General features: G+C 49.9%; 2 protein-coding genes and 1 long non-coding RNA gene across 5 annotated transcripts in view; all 3 read right to left on the minus strand.

Moving 5' to 3' along the window:
• LOC115176431 (nuclear pore membrane glycoprotein 210-like) lies at positions 1 to 6,571 on the minus strand. The gene is made up of 7 exons (XM_029736474.1): positions 6,565 to 6,571; positions 5,368 to 5,528; positions 5,038 to 5,213; positions 3,997 to 4,054; positions 3,518 to 3,722; positions 287 to 346; positions 1 to 146 (listed from the first exon to the last, which is right to left on the minus strand). The coding sequence occupies exons 1-7, from the start codon at positions 6,569 to 6,571 to the stop codon at positions 34 to 36; spliced, it is 780 nt and encodes a 259-aa protein (XP_029592334.1). The 3' UTR covers positions 1 to 33.
• LOC115177048 (nuclear pore membrane glycoprotein 210-like) lies at positions 6,549 to 12,735 on the minus strand. Its single transcript, XM_029737511.1, has 4 exons — positions 12,475 to 12,735; positions 12,222 to 12,354; positions 9,506 to 9,568; positions 6,549 to 6,669 (listed from the first exon to the last, which is right to left on the minus strand). Exons 1-4 carry the CDS (start codon positions 12,672 to 12,674, stop codon positions 6,580 to 6,582), a joined length of 486 nt encoding a protein of 161 aa, XP_029593371.1. The 5' UTR covers positions 12,675 to 12,735; the 3' UTR covers positions 6,549 to 6,579.
• Positions 12,734 to 21,040, minus strand: part of LOC115177049 (uncharacterized) — a 19,567-nt gene continuing 11,260 nt past the window's right edge. For all 3 annotated transcript variants that reach the window (XR_003872324.1, XR_003872323.1, XR_003872325.1), the window contains 3 exons: positions 18,510 to 18,686; positions 12,980 to 13,074; positions 12,734 to 12,821 (listed from right to left, as the gene is read on the minus strand). This is a non-coding gene — a long non-coding RNA (uncharacterized LOC115177049). The remainder of the gene's footprint in view (positions 12,822 to 12,979; positions 13,075 to 18,509; positions 18,687 to 21,040) is intronic.

The following is a 21,040-nucleotide window of genomic DNA, read 5'->3' on the forward strand; positions in this document are numbered from 1 at the left end:
AACGTTTGGCAGGAAATTGTTTAGTTGACGGTTTTAACATGGATCATTCACAGGGCTGTTAGTGTCACCGTGTGCTCCAGAGCCAGTTGTGTCTGGGGACGAGGGTCTGATCCAGGGAGAGAAATGCACCGTCCTGCTGCATTCTACTGGAGAACACACACCAGCTTAGACACAACACTAAGACTGCTGCATTCCACTGGAGAACAATTACCTCTGATATAAAGCCTATAAATAATTTATGCTACCTGATGCACTAATATAGTAGGAGAAGATAACTGGTACTGACGTGTGTTTGGGTACAGGCCGACCACCGGGACAGGAACCGTCTGCATGCAGGAGTTGTACACTGACAAATACAGAAGTGTTAACTGTCACTAGAGTAGAGAGTAAGTCACCACCAACTGAGAGGTTAGTTACCTATGAACAAGGTGGTGGTGGTTAGTTACCGATGAACGTGGTGGTGTGGTTAGTTACCTATGAACGTGGTGGTGTGGTTAGTTACCTATCAACGTGGTGGTGTGGTTAGTTACCTATCAACGTGGTGGTGTGGTTAGTTACCGATGAACGTCGTGGTGGTTAGTTACCTATGAACAAGGTGGTGTGATTAGTTACCTATGAACAAGGTGGTGTGGTTAGTTACCTATGAACAAGGTAGTGGTGGTGTGGTTAGTTACCTATGAACAAGGTGGTGTGATTAGTTACCTATGAACAAGGTAGTGGTGGTGTGGTTAGTTACCTATGAACAAGGTGGTGTGGTTAGTTACCTATGAACATGGTGGTGTGATTAGTTACCTATGAACAAGGTAGTGGTGGTGTGGTTAGTTACCTATGAACAAGGTGGTGTGGTTAGTTACCTATGAACAAGGTGGTGCAATTAGTTACCTATGAACAAGGTGGTGTGGTTAGTTACCTATGAACAAGGTGGTGTGATTAGTTACCTATGAACAAGGTAGTGGTGGTGTGGTTAGTTACCTATGAACAAGGTGGTGTGGTTAGTTACCTATGAACAAGGTGGTGTGGTTAGTTACCTATGAACATGGTGGTGTGATTAGTTACCTATGAACAAGGTAGTGGTGGTGTGGTTAGTTACCTATGAACAAGGTGGTGTGATTAGTTACCTATGAACAAGGTGGTGGTGGTTAGTTACCTATGAACAAGGTGGTGTGATTAGTTACCTATAAACGTGGTGGTGTGGTTAGTTACCTATGAACAAGGTGGTGTGGTTAGTTACCTATGAACAAGGTGGTGTGATTAGTTACCTATAAACGTGGTGGTGTGATTAGTTACCTATGAACAAGGTGGTGTGGTTAGTTACCTATGAACAAGGTGGTGTGGTTAGTTACCTATGAACAAGGTAGTGGTGGTGTGGTTAGTTACCTATGAACGTGGTGGTGTGGTTAGTTACCTATGAACAAGGTGGTGTGGTTAGTTACCTATGAACAAGGTGGTGCAATTAGTTACATATGAACAAGGTAGTGGTGGTGTGGTTAGTTACCTATGAACAAGGTGGTGTGATTAGTTACCTATGAACAAGGTGGTGTGGTTAGTTACCTATGAACAAGGTGGTGTGATTAGTTACCTATGAACAAGGTGGTGTGGTTAGTTACCTATGAACAAGGTAGTGGTGGTGTGGTTAGTTACCTATGAACATGGTGGTGTGGTTAGTTACCTATGAACAAGGTGGTGGTGGTTAGTTACCTATGAACATGGTGGTGTGGTTAGTTACCTATAAACGTGGTGGTGTGGTTAGTTACCTATGAACGTGGTGGTGGTGGTTAGTTACCTATGAACGTGGTGGTGTGGTTAGTTACCTATGAACGTGGTGGTGTGGTTAGTTACCTATGAACAAGGTGGTGTGGTTAGTTACCTATGAACAAGGTAGTGGTGGTGTGGTTAGTTACCTATGAACAAGGTGGTGGTGGTGTAGTTAGTTACTTATGAACAAGGTGGTGTGGTTAGTTACCTATGAACAAGGTAGTGGTGGTGTGGTTAGTTACCTAAGAACAAGGTAGTGGTGGTGTGGTTAGTTACCTATGAACAAGGTGGTGTGGTTAGTTACCTATGAACAAGGTAGTGGTGGTGTGGTTAGTTACCTATGAACAAGGTGGTGTGGTTAGTTACCTAAGAACAAGGTAGTGATGGTGTGGTTAGTTACCTATGAACAAGGTGGTGTGGTTAGTTACCTATGAACAAGGTGGTGTGGTTAGTTACCTATGAACAAGGTAGTGGTGGTGTGGTTAGTTACCTATGAACAAGGTGGTGTGGTTAGTTACCTATGAACAAGGTAGTGGTGGTGTGGTTAGTTACCTATGAACAAGGTGGTGTGGTTAGTTACCTATGAACAAGGTGGTGTGGTTAGTTACCTATGAACAAGGTGGTGTGGTTAGTTACCTAAGAACACGGTGGTGTGGTTAGTTACCTATGAACAAGGTGGTGTGGTTAGTTACCTATGAACAAGGTAGTGGTGGTGTGGTTAGTTACCTATGAACAAGGTGGTGTGGTTAGTTACCTATGAACAAGGTGGTGTGGTTAGTTACCTATGAACAAGGTGGTGTGGTTAGTTACCTAAGAACACGGTAGTGGTGGTGTGGTTAGTTACCTATGAACAAGGTGGTGTGGTTAGTTACCTATGAACAAGGTAGTGGTGGTGTGGTTAGTTACCTATGAACAAGGTGGTGTGGTTAGTTACCTATGAACAAGGTGGTGTGGTTAGTTACCTATGAACAAGGTGGTGTGGTTAGTTACCTAAGAACACGGTAGTGGTGGTGTGGTTAGTTACCATGAACAAAGTAGTGGTGGTGTGGTTATTTACCTTTGAACAAGGTGGTGTGGTTAGTTACCTTTGAACAAGCTGGTGTGGTTAGTTACCTATGAACAATAATTATTTCGGTCACCCCTTTTGTGAAGGGGGAGTACATGGGCCGCCTTCCAAACCTTGGGAATAGTACCAGATATAATCGTCAGGTTAAAATATGATTCAGCAATCAGGGGGCAGAGAGCTGCAGCAACAATGGATCAATCATATCAGTCCCAGTTTTTGATGTTTCTTTTTACATAAATCTTAAGCAAGACATCTAGCACATCACAGATAGTAAATTGCTGAAATGAAAACAAAGATTCACTAGAAGTTGACGTGTTAACCGTCGAGTCAGCTAGAGGCTGGCAGAGTGAAGAGCAGTCGATTGACTGACCAGGGTCAATTAAACCACTGTTTAAAATGATGATTAAAAGCATCACTTATCTCCTTCTTCTCAGTTATGATTCTTTGAGAGAGTGAGGGTGTGTCTAGGTGGCAGGTAGCCTAGCTGTTAAGAGCCAATAACCTCCAACAACAACTGCTCCCTGGGCCCCGATGACGTTGATTATGACAGCCCCCCCGCACCTCTCTGATTCAGAGGGGTTAAATACGGAAGACACATTTCAGGTGAATGCATTCAGTTGTACAACTGACTAGGTATCCCCTTTCCCTTCCCCAATCTACAGTACCGGCCACAGTGTGTGTGTGTGTGTGTCTCACCGTGCGGTCCTGTCAGGGGGGTGTTGAAGCAGAGTGCGTCTCCAGGCCTGAGTGTGTGTGTGGGGGCAGAGATGGCGGGGAGGACAGGGAGGGGGGTGTAGTCACTCAGGGAGGGGTTGGTGGGGTCTGCCTGCACCCCTAGGACTGTCAAACCCCCAGACACTGTCTGGACCACGAAGGAATGACTGTCTGAGTCTGGAGTCACCTGCACCAAGTCATTAGATAGATAGATAGAGAGATAGAGAGAGAGAGAGAGAGAGAGAGAGTGTTTAAAGATGGAATCCACATTAGGGGAAACAACGCTACTGTTCGCCCTGAGCACCTTTGTTATGGTTTTTGTCTTGCTGTTGAAACAGAGGAGAAACAGAGGGGAGCAGACTCCGTCCGCATGGTAAAAAATGATCTGTATATATTTTGCTGTTCTGTCACGTGGGCAGTGATGTCTGAGAGGAGCAACAGTGTTGGTTGTTGGCAGTAACTTCTTTGTTGATGTAATATCCCAAACGGACGTGGCGGTTTGACCATGAAGGATCCCAGCTTTAAGGAAAATAAAACAGACAGAGAGAGAGATTTGACTATATACTGTGTGTTACTTGTTGGTGGTAATGTGAGAGTGTGTGTGTTACCTGTTGGTAGTAATGTGAGTGTGTGTGTGTTACCTGTTGGTGGTAATGTGAGAGTGTGTGTTACCTGTTGGTGGTAATGTGTGAGGGTGTTACCTGTTGGTGGTAATGTGAGAGAGTGTGTGTTACCTGTTGGTGGTAATGTGTGTGAGGGTGTTACCTGTTGGTAGTAATGTGAGAGTGTGTGTGTTACCTGTTGGTAGTAATGTGAGAGTGTGTGTGTTACCTGTTGGTAGTAATGTGAGAGTGTGTGTGTGTTACCTGTTGGTGGTAATGTGAGAGTGTGTGTTACCTGTTGGTGGTAATGTGTGTGAGGGTGTTACCTGTTGGTGGTAATGTGTGTGAGGGTGTTACCTGTTGGTGGTAATGTGTGTGAGGGTGTTACCTGTTGGTGGTAATGTGTGTGAGGGTGTTACCTGTTGGTGGTAATGTGTGTGAGGGTGTTACCTGTTGGTGGTAATGTGTGAGTGTGTGTGTTACCTGTTGGTGGTAATGTGAGAGTGTGTGTGTTACCTGTTGGTGGTAATGTGAGAGTGTGTGTGTTACCTGTTGGTGGTAATGTGAGAGTGTGTGTGTTACCTGTTGGTAGTAATGTGAGAGTGTGTGTGTTACCTGTTGGTGGTAATGTGTGTGAGGGTGTTACCTGTTGGTGGTAATGTCAGAGTGTGTGTGTTACCTGTTGGTGGTAATGTGAGAGTGTGTGTGTTACCTGTTGGTGGTAATGTGAGAGTGTGTGTGTTACCTGTTGGTGGTAATGTGTGTGAGGGTGTTACCTGTTGGTGGTAATGTGTGTGAGGGTGTTACCTGTTGGTGGTAATGTGTGTGAGGGTGTTACCTGTTGGTGATAATGTGTGTGAGGGTGTTACCTGTTGGTGGTAATGTGTGTGAGGGTGTTACCTGTTGGTGGTAATGTGTGTGAGGGTGTTATGGGCGTTGAACTGTTGTCCCAGGTTGTCGTAGCAGAGAGCCCTGACTCTGATGGTCCAGCCCAGGGGAAAGGCAGGCAGGCCTCCCCCTCCAACACTGTACAGGCTGGACACACTGAACAGCCTGACAAACCACACTGGAGACACCTGGCAGACACAACACACAAATACACTTTTGTACTCCCCAGTATGGTCAGATAGTCATGACCCAGTCCCAGTTAGGGTCAACTGTGGATGCTGAGTTTCTCACCAGGTCTACTTTAGAATGGATCCCATCGAAGGACACAAGTGACCAACTTACCCGGACGCTGATGAGCAGGGTCTGGTTGACCCCACAGGTCTCCATAGCGATGACCTCCAGCAGGGCAGATCCTGTGTCAGGCCCCGCCCTCAGAACTCCCTGGCTGTCCACCGTTACAAGACCCTCCCCTTTCACACACTGACACAGGACAGATAGTGTCTCTGAAACACACAATCACACACGCATGACTACAGACAAACACACACACACACACACACACACACACACACACACACACACCCATAGAGACTGCCAGAGGTCCGGACAACAGGCCCTCCGATTTGACATACTGAACTCTATCGGAGAAGTAGTTGGTGAACCAAGGGAGGCAATCATTTGAGAAACCAAGGCTGTTGAGTCTGCCAATAAGAGCCTTATTCTAAAGTTGATCAGGGAGGTGACCAAGAACCCGATGGTCACTCTGACAGAGCTCCATTGCTCCTCTGTGGAGATGGGAAAACCTTCCAGAAGGACAGCCATCTCTGCAGCACTCCACCAATCAGGCCTTTATGGTAGAGCGGCCAAACGGAAGCCATTCCTCAGTAAATGGTACATAACAGCCCACTTGGAGTTTGCCAAAAGGCACCTAAAGGACTCTCAGACCATGAGAAACAAGATTCTCTGGTCTGATGAAATCAAGATTGAACTCTTTTGCCTGAATGCCAAGCATCACGTATGGAGGAAACCTGGCACCATCCCTACGGTAAAGCATGGCGGTGGCAGCATCATGCTGTGGGGATGTTTTTCAGTGGCAGGGACTGGGAGACTAGTCAGGATCTAGGGAAAGATGAACGGAGCAAAGTACAGAGAGATCCTTGATGAAAACCTGCTCCAGAGCGGTTCACCTTCCAACAGGACACCGACCCTAAGCACACAGCCAAGACAATGCAGGAGTGGCTATGGGGCAAGTCTTTGAATGTCCTTGAGTTGTCCAGCCAGAGCCCGGACTTGAACCCGATTTAACATCTCTGGAGAGACCTGAAAATAGCTGTGCAGCGATGCTCCCCATCCAACCTGACAGAGCTTGAGAGGCTGCAGAAACTCCCCAAATACAGGTGTGCCAAGCTTGTAGTGTCATAACCAAGAAGAATAGAGGCTGTAATCGCTGCCAAAGGTGCTACAACAAAGTACTGAGTAAAGGGTCTGAAATAAGTAAATGTGATATTTTGTTTTTCTGCACATGCAGACACACACAACCACACATGCTGGCTCTCACTTGTTGCTCTGTAGTGCGTAGTGTGAGTAGGGAGACATGAGGATGGATCTGGAGGTTCCTACAGCCAGCTGCATCTCCTGGTACACCTTAGAGAGGAGAGAGATCTGGAGGTTCCTACAGCCAGCTGCATCTCCTGGTACAACTTAGAGAGGAGAGAGGAGAGAGATCTGGAGGTTCCTACAGCCAGCTGCATCTCCTCGTACACCTTAGAGAGGAGAGAGATCTGGAGGTTCCTACAGCCAGCTGCATCTCCTGGTACACCTTAGAGAGGAGAGAGATCTGGAGGTTCCTACAGCCAGCTGCATCTCCTGGTACACCTTAGAGAGGAGAGAGATCTGGAGGTTCCTACAGCCAGCTGCATCTCCTGGTACAACTTAGAGAGGAGAGAGGAGAGAGATCTGGAGGATCATACAGCCAGCTGCATCTCCTGGTACAACTTAGAGAGGAGAGAGATCTGGAGGATCATACAGCCAGCTGCATCTCCTGGTACACCTTAGAGAGGAGAGAGGAGATGAGGACAGGACAGGACAGGAGTAGAAAGGAGTAAAGAGAGGAGAGGTTATCACAGGTTATCACTGCCACTCCACGGACCAATCCTGTGTCGGTGACCGTGGCAATGCGGCTGTCACTCACAGAGAAGCCCACACTGGACTGGGGGTGGGGGCCGCCCTCTCACTTCACCTGAGAGAGATGTGTGCGTGTGTAAGTGTATGATTGCGTGCAGATAGATGGAGTTATGACATTGACACAGTAGCTAGTAGTACCATGACTTCCATCAGCATCATATTCACTTTGTTGTGAATCTCTAAAAGCCTTTTGAATTGTCATGTGATCCAATGATGAATCAAACACTGTTCAAGACCAGAAACCTAGAAACAGAGTTAACATGAACCTAGAGTCAGAGTAAACAGAAACCTAGAGTCAGAGTAAACAGAAACCTAGAGTCAGAGTTAACATGAAGCTAGAGTCAGAGTTAACAGAAACCTAGAGTCAGAGTAAACAGAAACCTAGAGTCAGAGTTAACATGAACCTAGAGTCAGAGTTGACAGAAACCTAGAGTCAGAGTTAACAGAAACCTAGAGTCAGAGTTAACAGAAACCTAGAGTCAGAGTTAACATGAAGCTAGAGTCAGAGTTAACAGAAACCTAGAGTCAGAGTAAACAGAAACCTAGAGTCAGAGTAAACAGAAACCTAGAGTCAGAGTAAACAGAAACCTAGAGTCAGAGTAAACAGAAACCTAGAGTCAGAGTTAACAGAAACCTAGAGTCAGAGTTAATAGAAACCTAGAGTCAGAGTAAACAGAAACCTAGAGTCAGAGTTAACATGAAGCTAGAGTCAGAGTTAACATGAAGCTAGAGTCAGAGTTAACAGAAACCTAGAGTCAGAGTTAACAGAAACCTAGAGTCAGAGTTAACAGAAACCTAGAGTCAGAGTTGACAGAAACCTAGAGTCAGAGTTAATAGAAACCTAGAGTCAGCGTAAACAGAAACCTAGAGTCAGAGTAAACAGAAACCTAGAGTCAGAGTTAACAGAAACCTAGAGTCAGAGTTAACAGAAACCTAGAGTCAGAGTAAACAGAAACCTAGAGTCAGAGTTAACAGAAACCTAGAGTCAGAGTTAACAGAAACCTAGAGTCAGAGTTAACATGAAGCTAGAGTCAGAGTTAACAGAAACCTAGAGTCAGAGTAAACAGAAACCTAGAGTCAGAGTAAACAGAAACCTAGAGTCAGAGTAAACAGAAACCTAGAGTCAGAGTAAACAGAAACCTAGAGTCAGAGTTAACATGAAGCTAGAGTCAGAGTTAACATGAAGCTAGAGTCAGAGTTAACATGAAGCTAGAGTCAGAGTTAACATGAAGCTAGAGTCAGAGTTAACAGAAACCTAGAGTCAGAGTCAACAGAAACCTAGAGTCAAGTTTGACAGAAACCTAGAGTCAGAGTTGACAGAAACCTAGAGTCAGAGTTGACAGAAACCTAGAGTCAGAGTTAACAGAAACCTAGAGTCAGAGTTAACAGAAACCTAGAGTCAGAGTAAACAGAAACCTAGAGTCAGAGTTAACAGAAACCTAGAGTCAGAGTTAACAGAAACCTAGAGTCAGAGTTAACATGAAGCTAGAGTCAGAGTTAACATGAAGCTAGAGTCAGAGTTAACATGAAGCTAGAGTCAGAGTTAACAGAAACCTAGAGTCAGAGTTAACAGAAACCTAGAGTCAGAGTAAACAGAAACCTAGAGTCAGAGTTAACAGAAACCTAGAGTCAGAGTTAACTGAAACCTAGAGTCAGAGTTAACAGAAACCTAGAGTCAGAGTTAACAGAAACCTAGAGTCAGAGTTAACAGAAACCTAGAGTCAGAGTTAACAGAAACCTAGAGTCAGAGTTAACAGAAACCTAGAGTCAGAGTTAACAGAAACCTAGAGTCAGAGTTAACAGAAACCTAGAGTCAGAGTTAACAGAAACCTAGAGTCTGAGCTAACAGAAACCTAGAGTCAGAGTTAAAGCTGCAATATGTAACTTTTTGGGTGACCGATCAAATTCACAAAGAAATGTGTGTTATAGATCTGTCATTCTCATTGAAAACAAGTCTAAGATGGGGTAGATCTTTTCAATGTGCGCTAATTCTATGCTTCCTATTCTTTTGTTTTTGCATCTTTTACCTATGGTTTTGTACATCATTTTCAAACTGCTGAAAATAAAACATTTCGGTAATGGAAAATGTATTTCACAGGGGTTTAGATGGTACAATGATTCTCTTCACTATACTTGCTTGTTTTGGCACATCAACTGATATTAGGCAAACTATTAGAATTTTAGCAACTAGGAAATGTCAGAGTGATTTCTGCATTGTGTCAGCATGAACACAAACCCACCAGTGGCTCCTCCTGAACCATCATTTTAGAAACACTGATCATGTGTATTTGGTTACCTGTCGTACGCTGCCCAGTGTCAGTGCCAGACTTCGTGGCTGCAGGGTGAATCTGGGGTAGACCTGCATATGAAAACAATGTACAATTCATCAGGACTGTGTAGACTGTATACTATAGTTTTATGGTGTGTTGTGACAGTACATCAGGACTGTATAGACTGTATACTATAGTTTTATGGTGTGTTGTGACAGTACATCAGAACTGTATACTATAGTTTTATGGTGTGTTGTGACAGTACATCAGAACTGTATAGACTGTATACTATAGTTTTATGGTGTGTTGTGACAGTACATCAGAACTGTATACTATAGTTTTACGGTGTGTTGTGACAGTACATCAGGACTGTATACTATAGTTTTATGGTGTGTTGTGACAGCACATCAGGACTGTATAGACTGTATACTATAGTTTTATGGTGTGTTGTGACAGTACATCAGGACTGTATAGACTGTATACTATAGTTTTATGGTGTGTTGTGACAGTACATCAGAACTGTATACTATAGTTTTATGGTGTGTTGTGACAGTACATCAGAACTGTATAGACTGTATACTATAGTTTTATGGTGTGTTGTGACAGTACATCAGAACTGTATACTATAGTTTTACGGTGTGTTGTGACAGTACATCAGGACTGTATACTATAGTTTTATGGTGTGTTGTGACAGCACATCAGGACTGTATAGACTGTATACTATAGTTTTATGGTGTGTTGTGACAGTACATCAGGACTGTATAGACTGTATACTATAGTTTTATGGTGTGTTGTGACAGTACATCAGGACTGTATAGACTGTATACTATAGTTTTATGGTGTGTTGTGACAGTACATCAGAACTGTATACTATAGTTTTATGGTGTGTTGTGACAGTACATCAGGTCTGTATAGACTGTATACTATAGTTTTATGGTGTGTTGTGACAGTACATCAGAACTGTATACATACTGTATAATTAAGCAATAAGGCCCGAGGGGGTGTGCTATATGGCCAATATACCACGGCTAAGGGCTGTTCTTAGGCACGACGTATCGCGGAGTGCCTGGTCACAGCCCTTAGCTGTGGTATATTAGCCATATACCACAAACCCCCAAGCTGCTGTCGTGTCTTTGGCATCATTAAAACGGAAGACATGTTTATCAAATAACTCTCTGTAATTATTATTACGCGATTAAACTGATTAATCGTGTAACTGTAATTAACTAGAAGGTCGGGGCACCAAGGAAAATATTCAGATTACAAAGTTATAATTTTCCTAATATAACTTTCAGATATTATAATATCTGATCGATTAGTCTCCTTTAATGATGTGTTAGTTTACCTCACCTCAATCTCATTCCAAACGTTGTAAATTGTTGGTTATCTGCATGAACCCAGTCTTCACTATGAGTCATCCATACATCAATTGTCTTAAAATCATTTATTTACTAATCTAAGTAATTCACAGAAATGCATAACAAACAGATATGGTTACAAGGAAATGATAGGGGAATGCGCCCTAGTGGGTTAAACCGGCATGGCGGCTTGTTACACAAAGAAAGGGGGTTGGGCTTGAATGAAAGGGCGGGAAGACTGAGGAACCAGAAAGCAGCTATGCTATCGTAAATACAGAATCGTATGCATTCTAAATTACCGCCCATTTGGAAAAGGAAAATGCAATAAATATTTACTCTGAGCTGCGCTTCGGTAGGTTGGTCGTAGATGCTGGCCGTGTTGGCCAACAGAGATCTTCCTGTCCTCGGAAGAATGTCACTGGTGGTAAAATGGATACGTTGTAGTATCTTCGTTGTGTATTAGACTGGATACGTCGTCCGTCTTTTCCTAGCCCACGTTTAAAGCGGCCGCTGCTAACTCAACGGCTAGGAAGTATCACTTCTGTAGTGAATAAGAGTTCAAAGTTCATACCATTCGCAACCAAAGCTCACGCTGAGGTTGGCTTAGTTCTGTACTTGACATGTGAGTCCTTTTAACGCAGAGGCTGCAGACCTCACGTACCCGGAACAGCCTGGTTACATTTTGTCACTGACTTATATAGTGGAGAGGGGAGGAGGGTGTGTTTCATCGTTTATGACCCCTGTCTCTTCACAGGGGCGGGCCACTGATTGGTCAGGGCTCTTTCCTTATGAAAACCCAATTCTCTCATTTGGAAGCTAAAATTACATTTAATCTCCAAACAGTTTCAATACCAAACATTTAAATTGCACAACAATTCCATGTGAATCTGATAACTAGAATGTGTATACTTTCCCAGGTACAGTTTATGTCGTCCTGTCATCAGTCATAATGTCTCAGATGACAACCGAACTGACATCCATACTCATTAAGTACCTGGTGTATTTCCAACTGGTTCTATTACCGAAATACAGTTCCTTTTCCCCCAACTTGTTTGATGTTCCCAGACTCTCTATATTTAACAAAGGCTATTCAAAAGTCCTTCAGTAGGGTCAGAGAGAGGGGAAGGGAGAAAGGTATTTATGGGGGGGGGGGGGGGGGGGTGTCATAAACCTTACCCACAGGCCAACATCATGACAGTGCTTTATTGCTATTATAAACTGGTTACCAACGTAATTAGAGCAGCAAAAATACATGTTTTGTCATACCCGCGGTATACATGGCTGGCAGCCAATCAGCATTCAGGGCTCGAACCACCCAGTTTATAATATAGTTTTATGGTGTGTTGTGTGCATTGCTCTGCTGGGGTTATGATTGGTTGTCTACCTGTAGCTGTTTGTGAGAGGAGGTCTGGACACTCCCACTACTGTCCACTGCAGACAGGTGAAGACTGACCTCTCCCAATGTCTGACCTGACACACGGTAACCTACGGAGACGCTGTCCAACGGCTCTGCAGGCCTACTCACACACGTTTATGTACCAGGATGACTAAATATTTCACATCTCTATCCAGTGAAATGTTTCTTAGGAATGTGGACATAACAGACAGAATGTACACACACACACACGGGTACTCACTCCACAGTGAGGATGGGTGAGGAGGGGGTCAGTTTGAGGTGCATCAGAGGAAGGTAACGATGTAGGAAGGGTTGTCTGTTAGAGTCTAGAACACGCACACGAACCAGAGCACTGTGGTCCACCTCCACCTGACACACACACACGTACCAAATGTGGTGTCTTATAATCCAGCATGGTTGTAAAGAGCAACTCTCCTTCATCCAACAGAATGAGAGGACACTCACAATGTCAACAAAGTCTATCTGGAAGTCAGTGATGTCAGAGATGGAGATCACGGCGGTGTCAGCAGAGGTCAAACACAGGTCATAGGCCAGGATGGAGGAGAGGCAAGGCCGCAGGGGAGACACCTAAGAGACAACACAAGCCTGACTTAGCAGCACTCTGTGGACCGTAGTCAGAACTCCTTTTGTGTGTGTGTGTGTGTGTGTGTGTGTGTGTGTGTGTGTGTGTGTGTGTGTGTGTTTTTTTTTTTTTTTTTTTTTAATGGTGAGTTCGTGTGTGTCACCTGTACAACATTGCTGTTCTCCAGGTAAGTGATGTTGGCCAGCTCTCTGTCCTGAAGACAAACCAAGAAGTGTCCTGAACCAATGTCAGGTTCTCCTAGAGAGAGAGATATGAGAGAGAGAGAGAGAGATATGAGAAAGAGAGATATGAGAGAGATATGAGAAAGACAGAGAGATATTAGAGAGCTATATAAGAGAGAGAAAGAGAGAGATATATGAGAGAGAGAGAGATATGAGAGAGAGAAAAGAGAAGAGAGGAGAGAGAGAGGAGAGAGAGAGAGAGATATGAGAGAGAGAGAAGAGAGGAGAGAAAGAGAGAGAGAGAACGATATAAGAGATAGAGACAGAGAGAGAGAGGAGAGAGAGAGAGAAATATATAAGAGATAGACAGAGAGAGAGAGAGGAGAGAGAGAGAAAGATATAAGAGATAGAGACAGAGAGAGAGATATGAGACAGAGAGAGAAGAGAGAGAGAGAGAGAACGATAAGAGATAGAGACAGAGAGAGAGAGGAGAGAGAGAGAGAGAGAGGAGAGAGAGAGAAAGATATAAGAGATATAGACAGAAAGAGAGAGAGAGGGAGGCAGACGGAGCGTGGGAGAGGGGCAGACGGAGCGTGGGAGAGGGGCAGATGGAGCGTGGGAGAGGGGCAGACGGAGCGTGGGAGAGGGGCAGATGGAGCGTGGGAGAGGGGCAGACGGAGCGTGGGAGAGGGGCAGAAGGAGCGTGGGAGAGAGGCAGACGGAGCGTGGGAGAGAGGCAGACGGAGCGTGGGAGAGGGGCAGACGGAGCGTGGGAGAGGGGCAGACGGAGCGTGGGAGAGGGGCAGAAGGAGCGTGGGAGAGAGGCAGACGGAGCGTGGGAGAGGGGCAGACGGAGCGTGGGAGGGAGGCAGACGGAGCGTGGGAGAGGGGCAGACGGAGCGTGGGAGAGGGGCAGACGGAGCGTGGGAGAGAGGCAGACGGAGCTTGGGAGAGGGGCAGACGGAGCGTGGGAGAGAGGCAGACGGAGCGTGGGAGAGGGGCAGACGGAGCGTGGGAGAGGGGCAGAAGGAGCGTGGGAGAGGGGCAGAAGGAGCGTGGGAAAGAGGCAGACGGAGCGTGGGAGAGGCAGACGGAGCGTGGGAGAGAGGCAGACGGAGAGTGGGAGAGGGGCAGAAGGAGCGTGGGAGGGAGGCAGACGGAGCGTGGGAGAGAGGCAGACGGAGCGTGGGAGAGAGGCAGACGGAGCGTGGGAGAGAGGCAGACGGAGAGTGGGACAGAGGCAGACGGAGCGTGGGAGAGGGGCAGACGGAGCGTGGGAGAGGGGCAGACGGAGCGTGGGAGAGGGGCAGACGGAGCGTGGGAGAGGGGCAGACGGAGCGTGGGAGAGAGGCAGACGGAGCTTGGGAGAGGGGCAGACGGAGCGTGGGAGAGAGGCAGACGGAGCGTGGGAGAGGGGCAGACGGAGAGTGGGACAGAGGCAGACGGAGCGTGGGAGAGGGGCAGACGGAGCGTGGGAGAGGGGCAGACGGAGCGTGGGAGAGAGGCAGACGGAGCGTGGGAGGCAGACGGAGCGTGGGAGAGGGCAGACGGAGCGTGGGAGAGGGAGACACACCATATGAGAGGGGCAGACGGAGCGTGGGAGAGAGGCAGACGGAGCGTGGGAGAGGGGCAGACGGAGTGTGGGAGAGAGGCAGACGGAGAGTGGGAGAGAGGCAGACGGAGAGTGGGAGAGAGGCAGACGGAGCGTGGGAGAGAGGCAGACGGAGCGTGGGAGAGGGGCAGACGGAGCGTCGGAGAGAGGCAGAAGGAGTGTGGGAGAGAGGCAGAAGGAGCTTGGGAGGGAGGCAGATGGAGCGTGGGAGAAAGGCAGACGGAGCGTGGGAGAGAGGCAGACGGAGCTTGGGAGAGGGGCAGACGGAGCATGGGAGAGGGGCTGACGGAGCGTGGGAGAGAGGCAGACGGAGCTTGGGAGAGGGGCAGACGGAGCGTGGGAGAGCGGCAGACGGAGCGTGGGAGAGGGGCAGACGGAGCGTGGGAGAGAGGCAGACAGAGCTTGGGAGAGGGGCAGACGGAGCGTGGGAGAGAGGCAGACGGAGCGTGGGAGAGGGGCAGAAGGAGCGTGGGAGGGAGGCAGACGGAGCGTGGGAGAGAGGCAGATGGAGGGTGGGAGAGAGGCAGAAGGAGCGTGGGAGGGAGGCAGATGGAGCGTGGGAGAGAGGCAGACGGAGCGTGGGAGAGAGGCAGACGGAGCGTGGGAGAGAGGCAGACGGAGCTTGGGAGAGGGGCAGACGGAGCGTGGGAGAGGGGCAGACGGAGCGTGGGAGAGGGGCAGACGGAGCGTGGGAGAGAGGCAGACGGCGCTTGGGAGAGGGGCAGACGGAGCGTGGGAGAGAGGCAGACGGAGCGTGGGAGAGGGGCAGACGGAGCGTGGGAGAGGGGCAGAAGGAGCGTGGGAGAGGGGCAGAAGGAGCGTGGGAAAGAGGCAGACGGAGCGTGGGAGAGAGGCAGACGGAGCGTGGGAGAGAGGCAGACGGAGAGTGGGAGAGGGGCAGAAGGAGCGTGGGAGGGAGGCAGACGGAGCGTGGGAGAGAGGCAGACGGAGCGTGGGAGAGAGGCAGACGGAGAGTGGGACAGAGGCAGACGGAGCGTGGGAGAGGGGCAGACGGAGCGTGGGAGAGGGGCAGACGGAGCGTGGGAGAGAGGCAGACGGAGCGTGGGAGAGAGGCAGACGGAGCGTGGGAGAGGGCAGACGGAGCGTGGGAGAGGGAGACACACCATATGAGAGGGGCAGACGGAGCGTGGGAGAGAGGCAGACGGAGCGTGGGAGAGGGGCAGACGGAGCGTGGGAGAGGGGCAGACGGAGCGTGGGAGTGAGGCAGACGGAGTGTGGGAGTGAGGCAGACGGAGTGTGGGAGAGAGGCAGACGGAGAGTGGGAGAGAGGCAGACGGAGAGTGGGAGAGAGGCAGACGGAGCGTGGGAGAGAGGCAGACGGAGCGTGGGAGAGGGGCAGACGGACCGTGGGAGAGGGGCAGACAGAGCGTGGGAGAGAGGCAGAAGGAGCGTGGGAGGGAGGCAGACGGAGCGTGGGAGGGAGGCAGACGGAGCGTGGGAGAAAGGCAGACGGAGCGTGGGAGAAAGGCAGACGGAGCGTGGGAGAGAGGCAGACGGAGCTTGGGAGAGGGGCAGACGGAGCATGGGAGAGGGGCAGACGGAGCGTGGGAGAGAGGCAGACGGAGCTTGGGAGAGGGGCAGACGGAGCGTGGGAGAGGGGCAGACGGAGCGTGGGAGAGGGGCAGACGGAGCGTGGGAGAGGGGCAGACGGAGCTTGGGAGAGGGGCAGACAGAGCGTGGGAGAGGGGCAGACGGAGCGTGGGAGAGGGGCAGACGGAGCGTGGGAGAGAGGCAGACGGAGCTTGGGAGAGGGGCAGACGGAGCGTGGGAGAGGGGCAGACGGAGCGTGGGAGAGGGGCAGACGGAGCGTGGGAGAGAGGCAGACGGAGCTTGGGAGAGGGGCAGACGGAGCGTGGGAGAGAGGCAGACGGAGCGTGGGAGAGGGGCAGAAGGAGCGTGGGAGAGAGGCAGACGGAGAGTGGGAGAGGGGCAGAAGGAGCGTGGGAGGGAGGCAGACGGAGCGTGGGAGAGAGGCAGACGGAGCGTGGGAGAGAGGCAGACGGAGAGTGGGACAGAGGCAGACGGAGCGTGGGAGAGGGGCAGACGGAGCGTGGGAGAGGGGCAGACGGAGCGTGGGAGAGAGGCAGACGGAGCGTGGGAGGCAGACAGAGCGTGGGAGAGGGCAGACGGAGCGTGGGAGAGGGAGACACACCATATGAGAGGGGCAGACGGAGCGTGAATAGAGGCAGACGGAGCGTGGGAGAGGGGCAGACGGAGTGTGGGAGAGAGGCAGACGGAGAGTGGGAGAGAGGCAGACGGAGCGTCGGAGAGATGCAGAAGGAGCGTGGGAGAGAGGCAGAAGGAGCTTGGGAGGGAGGCAGATGGAGCGTGGGAGAAAGGCAGACGGAGCGTGGGAGAGAGGCAGACGGAGCTTGGGAGAGGGGCAGACGGAGCATGGGAGAGGGGCAGACGGAGCGTGGGAGAGAGGCAGACGGAGCTTGGGAGAGGGGCAGACGGAGCGTGGGAGAGCGGCAGACGGAGCGTGGGAGAGGGGCAGACGGAGCGTGGGAGAGAGGCAGACGGAGCTTGGGAGAGGGGCAGACGGAGCGTGGGAGAGAGGCAGACGGAGCGTGGGAGAGGGGCAGACGGAGCGTGGGAGAGGGGCAGACGGAGCGTGGGAGAGAGGCAGACGGAGCGTGGGAAAGGGGCAGACGGAGCGTGGGAGAGAGGCAGACGGAGGGTGGGAGAGAGGCAGACGGAGAGTGGGAGAGAGGCAGACGGAGCGTGGGAGAGGGGCAGACGGAGCGTGGGAGAGGGGCAGAAGGAGCGTGGGAGGGAGGCAGACGGAGCGTGGGAGAGAGGCAGAAGGAGCGTGGGAGAGAGGCAGACGGAGCGTGGGAGAAAGGCAGACGGAGCGTGGGAGAGAGGCAGACGGAGCTTGGGAGAGGGGCAGAGGGAGCGTGGGAGAGTGGCAGACGGAGCGTGGGAGAGAGGCAGACGGAGCTTGGGAGAGGGGCAGACGGAGCGTGGGAGAGGGGCAGACGGAGCGTGGGAGAGGGGCAGACGGAGCGTGGGAGAGAGGCAGACGGAGCTTGGGAGAGGGGCAGACGGAGCGTGGGAGAGAGGCAGACGGAGCTTGGGAGAGGGGCAGACGGAGCGTGGGAGAGAGGCAGACGGAGCGTGGGAGAGGGGCAGACGGAGCGTGGGAGAGAGGCAGACGAAGCGTGGGAGATGGAGACACCATATGCTAGAAGAGTGTTTTGGTCTGAGCTACTTGGTGAAACATCTGTTTGGGTCAATAAGATAAGCAAAGAGAGGACTGTGTGCTGTGTGTGCTGGCTGATACAGGAAGTAGAGACATTGCAGTAGAAGTGTGTTTGCCAGTCTCTTTTAGGTTTCAACAAAAATGAGCTTTGCCTCTACAAACAGCCTCTTAAACCACAAGGATAAACAGAAAGGATATCGTACTCTAGTTCTATTTCAATCAAAATCAGTCACACATTCTCATCTACAATTTTCACAGGCAATCTGTGTGAAAGAGGCCCTGATTGCAGTCAACAGGGTTTCTCTCTCGGTGTGTGTGTGTGTGTGTGTGTGTGTGTGTGTGTGTGTGTGTGTGTGTGTGTGCATATGCTCCTCTGTCCTTTTCCTTGGTGAAAAAACCCCCTTTCACACAAACGTTGTTGTGAAGACAGATACAGGAGTTGCTATGGAGACCACCATCACTTTTCTCAGGCACATTGCAAGTAATTGGAGTGAGAAGTAGGAAGGATGGAGGAAGGGAGAGAGAGAGCGAGGGATGTGTCTGTGTGTGATAGAGGGAAACAGAGATAAACGAGGAGAAAAAGTGTGAGAGAGAGAGAGACAAAGACAGAGAAAGAGAGAGAGGTGGGGAAAAGGGGAGGTAGAGAGACAATGAGCGATAGAAAAACACTCACCAGGCTGGCAGGATAGTGGGGCTCAGGGCACGGGTGGGACAGAGAGGATAGAGGGATGGAGGGAGGAGGGGAAGAGAGAGAGAGAACCCGGGGCACTGCAGTCTACTCTCTGCTCCGCTCTACTGAGGGATCCTGGTTCAGAGGACCTGGGGAGTTCCCACTGCTGAACACCAGCCACTACACACACAAAGATACACACAGTCGATTCAGAGAGGCAAATACTTCATAAGAGTATAGATTTAAATTTAATATTGTCTTGTATTTTTATCTGAGAAATTGGTGTCAGCTTCAAAAAGACTGTTTTACTGTCAGTCAATAAAATTGATAAAGTCCATGTATTGTCAATTAGCTAGACATCATACTAAAACACACACCTGTCCCTCCCTCCATCTGAAAACACACTCACCTGTCCCTCCCTCCATCTGAAAACACACACTCCTGTCCCTTCCTCCATCTGAAAACACACACCCCTGTCCCTCCATCTGAAAACACACACACCTGTCTCTCCCTCCATCTGAAAACATACACCTGTCCCTCCCTCCATCTGAAAACACACACACCTGTCCCTCCCTCCCTCCATCTGAAAACACACACTCCTGTCCCTCCCTCCATCTGAAAACACACACTCCTGTCCCTCCCTCCATCTGAAAACACACACTCCTGTCCCTCCCTCCATCTGAAAACACACACTCCTGTCCCTCCCTCCATCTGAAAACACACTCACCTGTCCCTCCCTCCATCTGAAAACACACACTCCTGTCCCTTCCTCCATCTGAAAACACACACACCTGTCCCTCCCTCCATCTGAAAACACACACACCTGTCCCTCCCTCCATCTGAAAACACACACACCTGTCCCTCCCTCCATCTGAAAACACATACACCTGTCCCTTCCTCTCTCCAATAGAAAACACAAACATTTGTCCCACCCTCCATCTGAAAACAGACACCTGTCCCTCCATCCCTCCATCTGAAAACACACACACCTGTCCCTCCCTCCCTCCATCTGAAAACACACCCTCCTGTCCCTCCCTTCATCTGAAAACACACACTCCTGTCCCTTCCTCCATCTGAAAACACACACCTGTCCCTCCCTCCATCTGAAAACACACATTCCTGTCCCTCCATCTGAAAACACACACACCTGTCCCTCCCTCCATCTGAAAACACACACTCCTGTCCCTCCCTCCATCTGAAAACACACACACCTGTCCCTCCCTCCATCTGAAAACACACACTCCTGTCCCTCCCTCCATCTGAAAACACATACACCTGTCCCTCCCTCCATCTGAAAACACACACTCCTGTCCCTCCCTCCCTCCATCTGAAAACACACATACCTGTCCCTCCCTCCATCTGAAAACACACATTCCTGTCCCTTCCTCCCTCTATCTGAAAACACACATTCCTGTCCCTCCCTCCCTCCATCTGAAAACACACACACCTGTCCCTCCCTCCATCTGAAAACACACACTCCTGTCCCTCCCTCCTTCCATCTGAAAACACACACTCCTGTCCCTCCCTCCCTCCCTCCATCTGAAAACACACACACCTGTCCCTCCCTCCATCTGAAAACACACACTCCTGTCCCTCCCTCCATCTGAAAACACACACACCTGTCCCTCCCTCCATCTGAAAACACACACTGCTGTCCCTCCATCTGAAAACACACACACCTGTCCCTCCATCTGAAAACACACACACCTGTCCCTCCCTCCATCTGAAAACACACACTCCTGTCCCTCCCTCCATCTGAAAACACACTCTCCTGTCCCTCCCTCCATCTGAAAACACACTCCTGTCCCTCCCCCCATCTGAAAACACACACACCTGTCCCTCCCTCCCTCCATCTGAAAACACAGACACCTGTCCCTCCCTCCCTCCATCTGAAAACACACACACCTGTCCCTCCCTCCATCTGAAAACACACACTCCTGTCCCTCCCTCCATCTGAAAACACACACACCTGTCCCTCCCTCCATCTGAAAACACACACTCCTGTCCCTCCCTCCATCTGAAAACACACACTCCTGTCCCTCCCTCCATCTGAAAACACACACTCCTGTCCCTCCCTCCATCTGAAAACACACACTCCTGTCCCTCCCTCCCTCCATCCATCTGAAAACACACTCCTGTCCCTCCCTCCCTCCCTCCATCTGAAAACACACACTCCTGTCCCTCCCTCCATCTGAAAACACACACACCTGTCCCTCCCTCCATCTGAAAACACACACACCTGTCCCTCCCTCCATCTGAAAACACACACTCCTGTCCCTCCCTCCATCTGAAAACACACACTCCTGTCCCTCCCTCCATCTGAAAACACAGACACCTGTCCATCCCTCATCTGAAAACACACACTCTTGTCCCTTCATCTGAAAACACACACCTGTCCCTCCCTCCATCTGAAAACACACACTCCTGTCCCTCCCTCCATCTGAAAACACATACACCTGTCCCTTCCTCTCTCCAATAGAAAACACAAACATTTGTCCCACCCTCCATCTGAAAACACACACACCTGTCCCTCC

The sequence above is a fragment of the Salmo trutta genome, chromosome 37 (assembly GCF_901001165.1).
Source record: "Salmo trutta chromosome 37, fSalTru1.1, whole genome shotgun sequence".
Lineage (NCBI taxonomy): Eukaryota > Metazoa > Chordata > Actinopteri > Salmoniformes > Salmonidae > Salmo > Salmo trutta.

Excerpts from the sequence above, each read along its gene's own strand:
- LOC115176431 (XM_029736474.1), bottom strand. Across the intron at positions 5,214-5,367 it reads CCCTGCTCATCAGCGTCCGG|GTGTCTCCAGTGTGGTTTGT; the intron begins GTAAGTTGGTCA and ends TGTGTCTGCCAG. Across the intron at positions 3,723-3,996 it reads GATATTACATCAACAAAGAA|GTGACTCCAGACTCAGACAG; the intron begins GTTACTGCCAAC and ends GACTTGGTGCAG.
- LOC115177048 (XM_029737511.1), bottom strand. The coding sequence starts at position 12,674 with ATGAAGGAGAGTTGCTCTTTACAACCATGCTGGATTATAAGACACCAC. Across the intron at positions 9,569-12,221 it reads CCTCTCACAAACAGCTACAG|GTCTACCCCAGATTCACCCT; the intron begins GTAGACAACCAA and ends TTTCATATGCAG. Across the intron at positions 6,670-9,505 it reads CACTGGGCAGCGTACGACAG|GTGTACCAGGAGATGCAGCT; the intron begins GTAACCAAATAC and ends CTCCTCTCTAAG.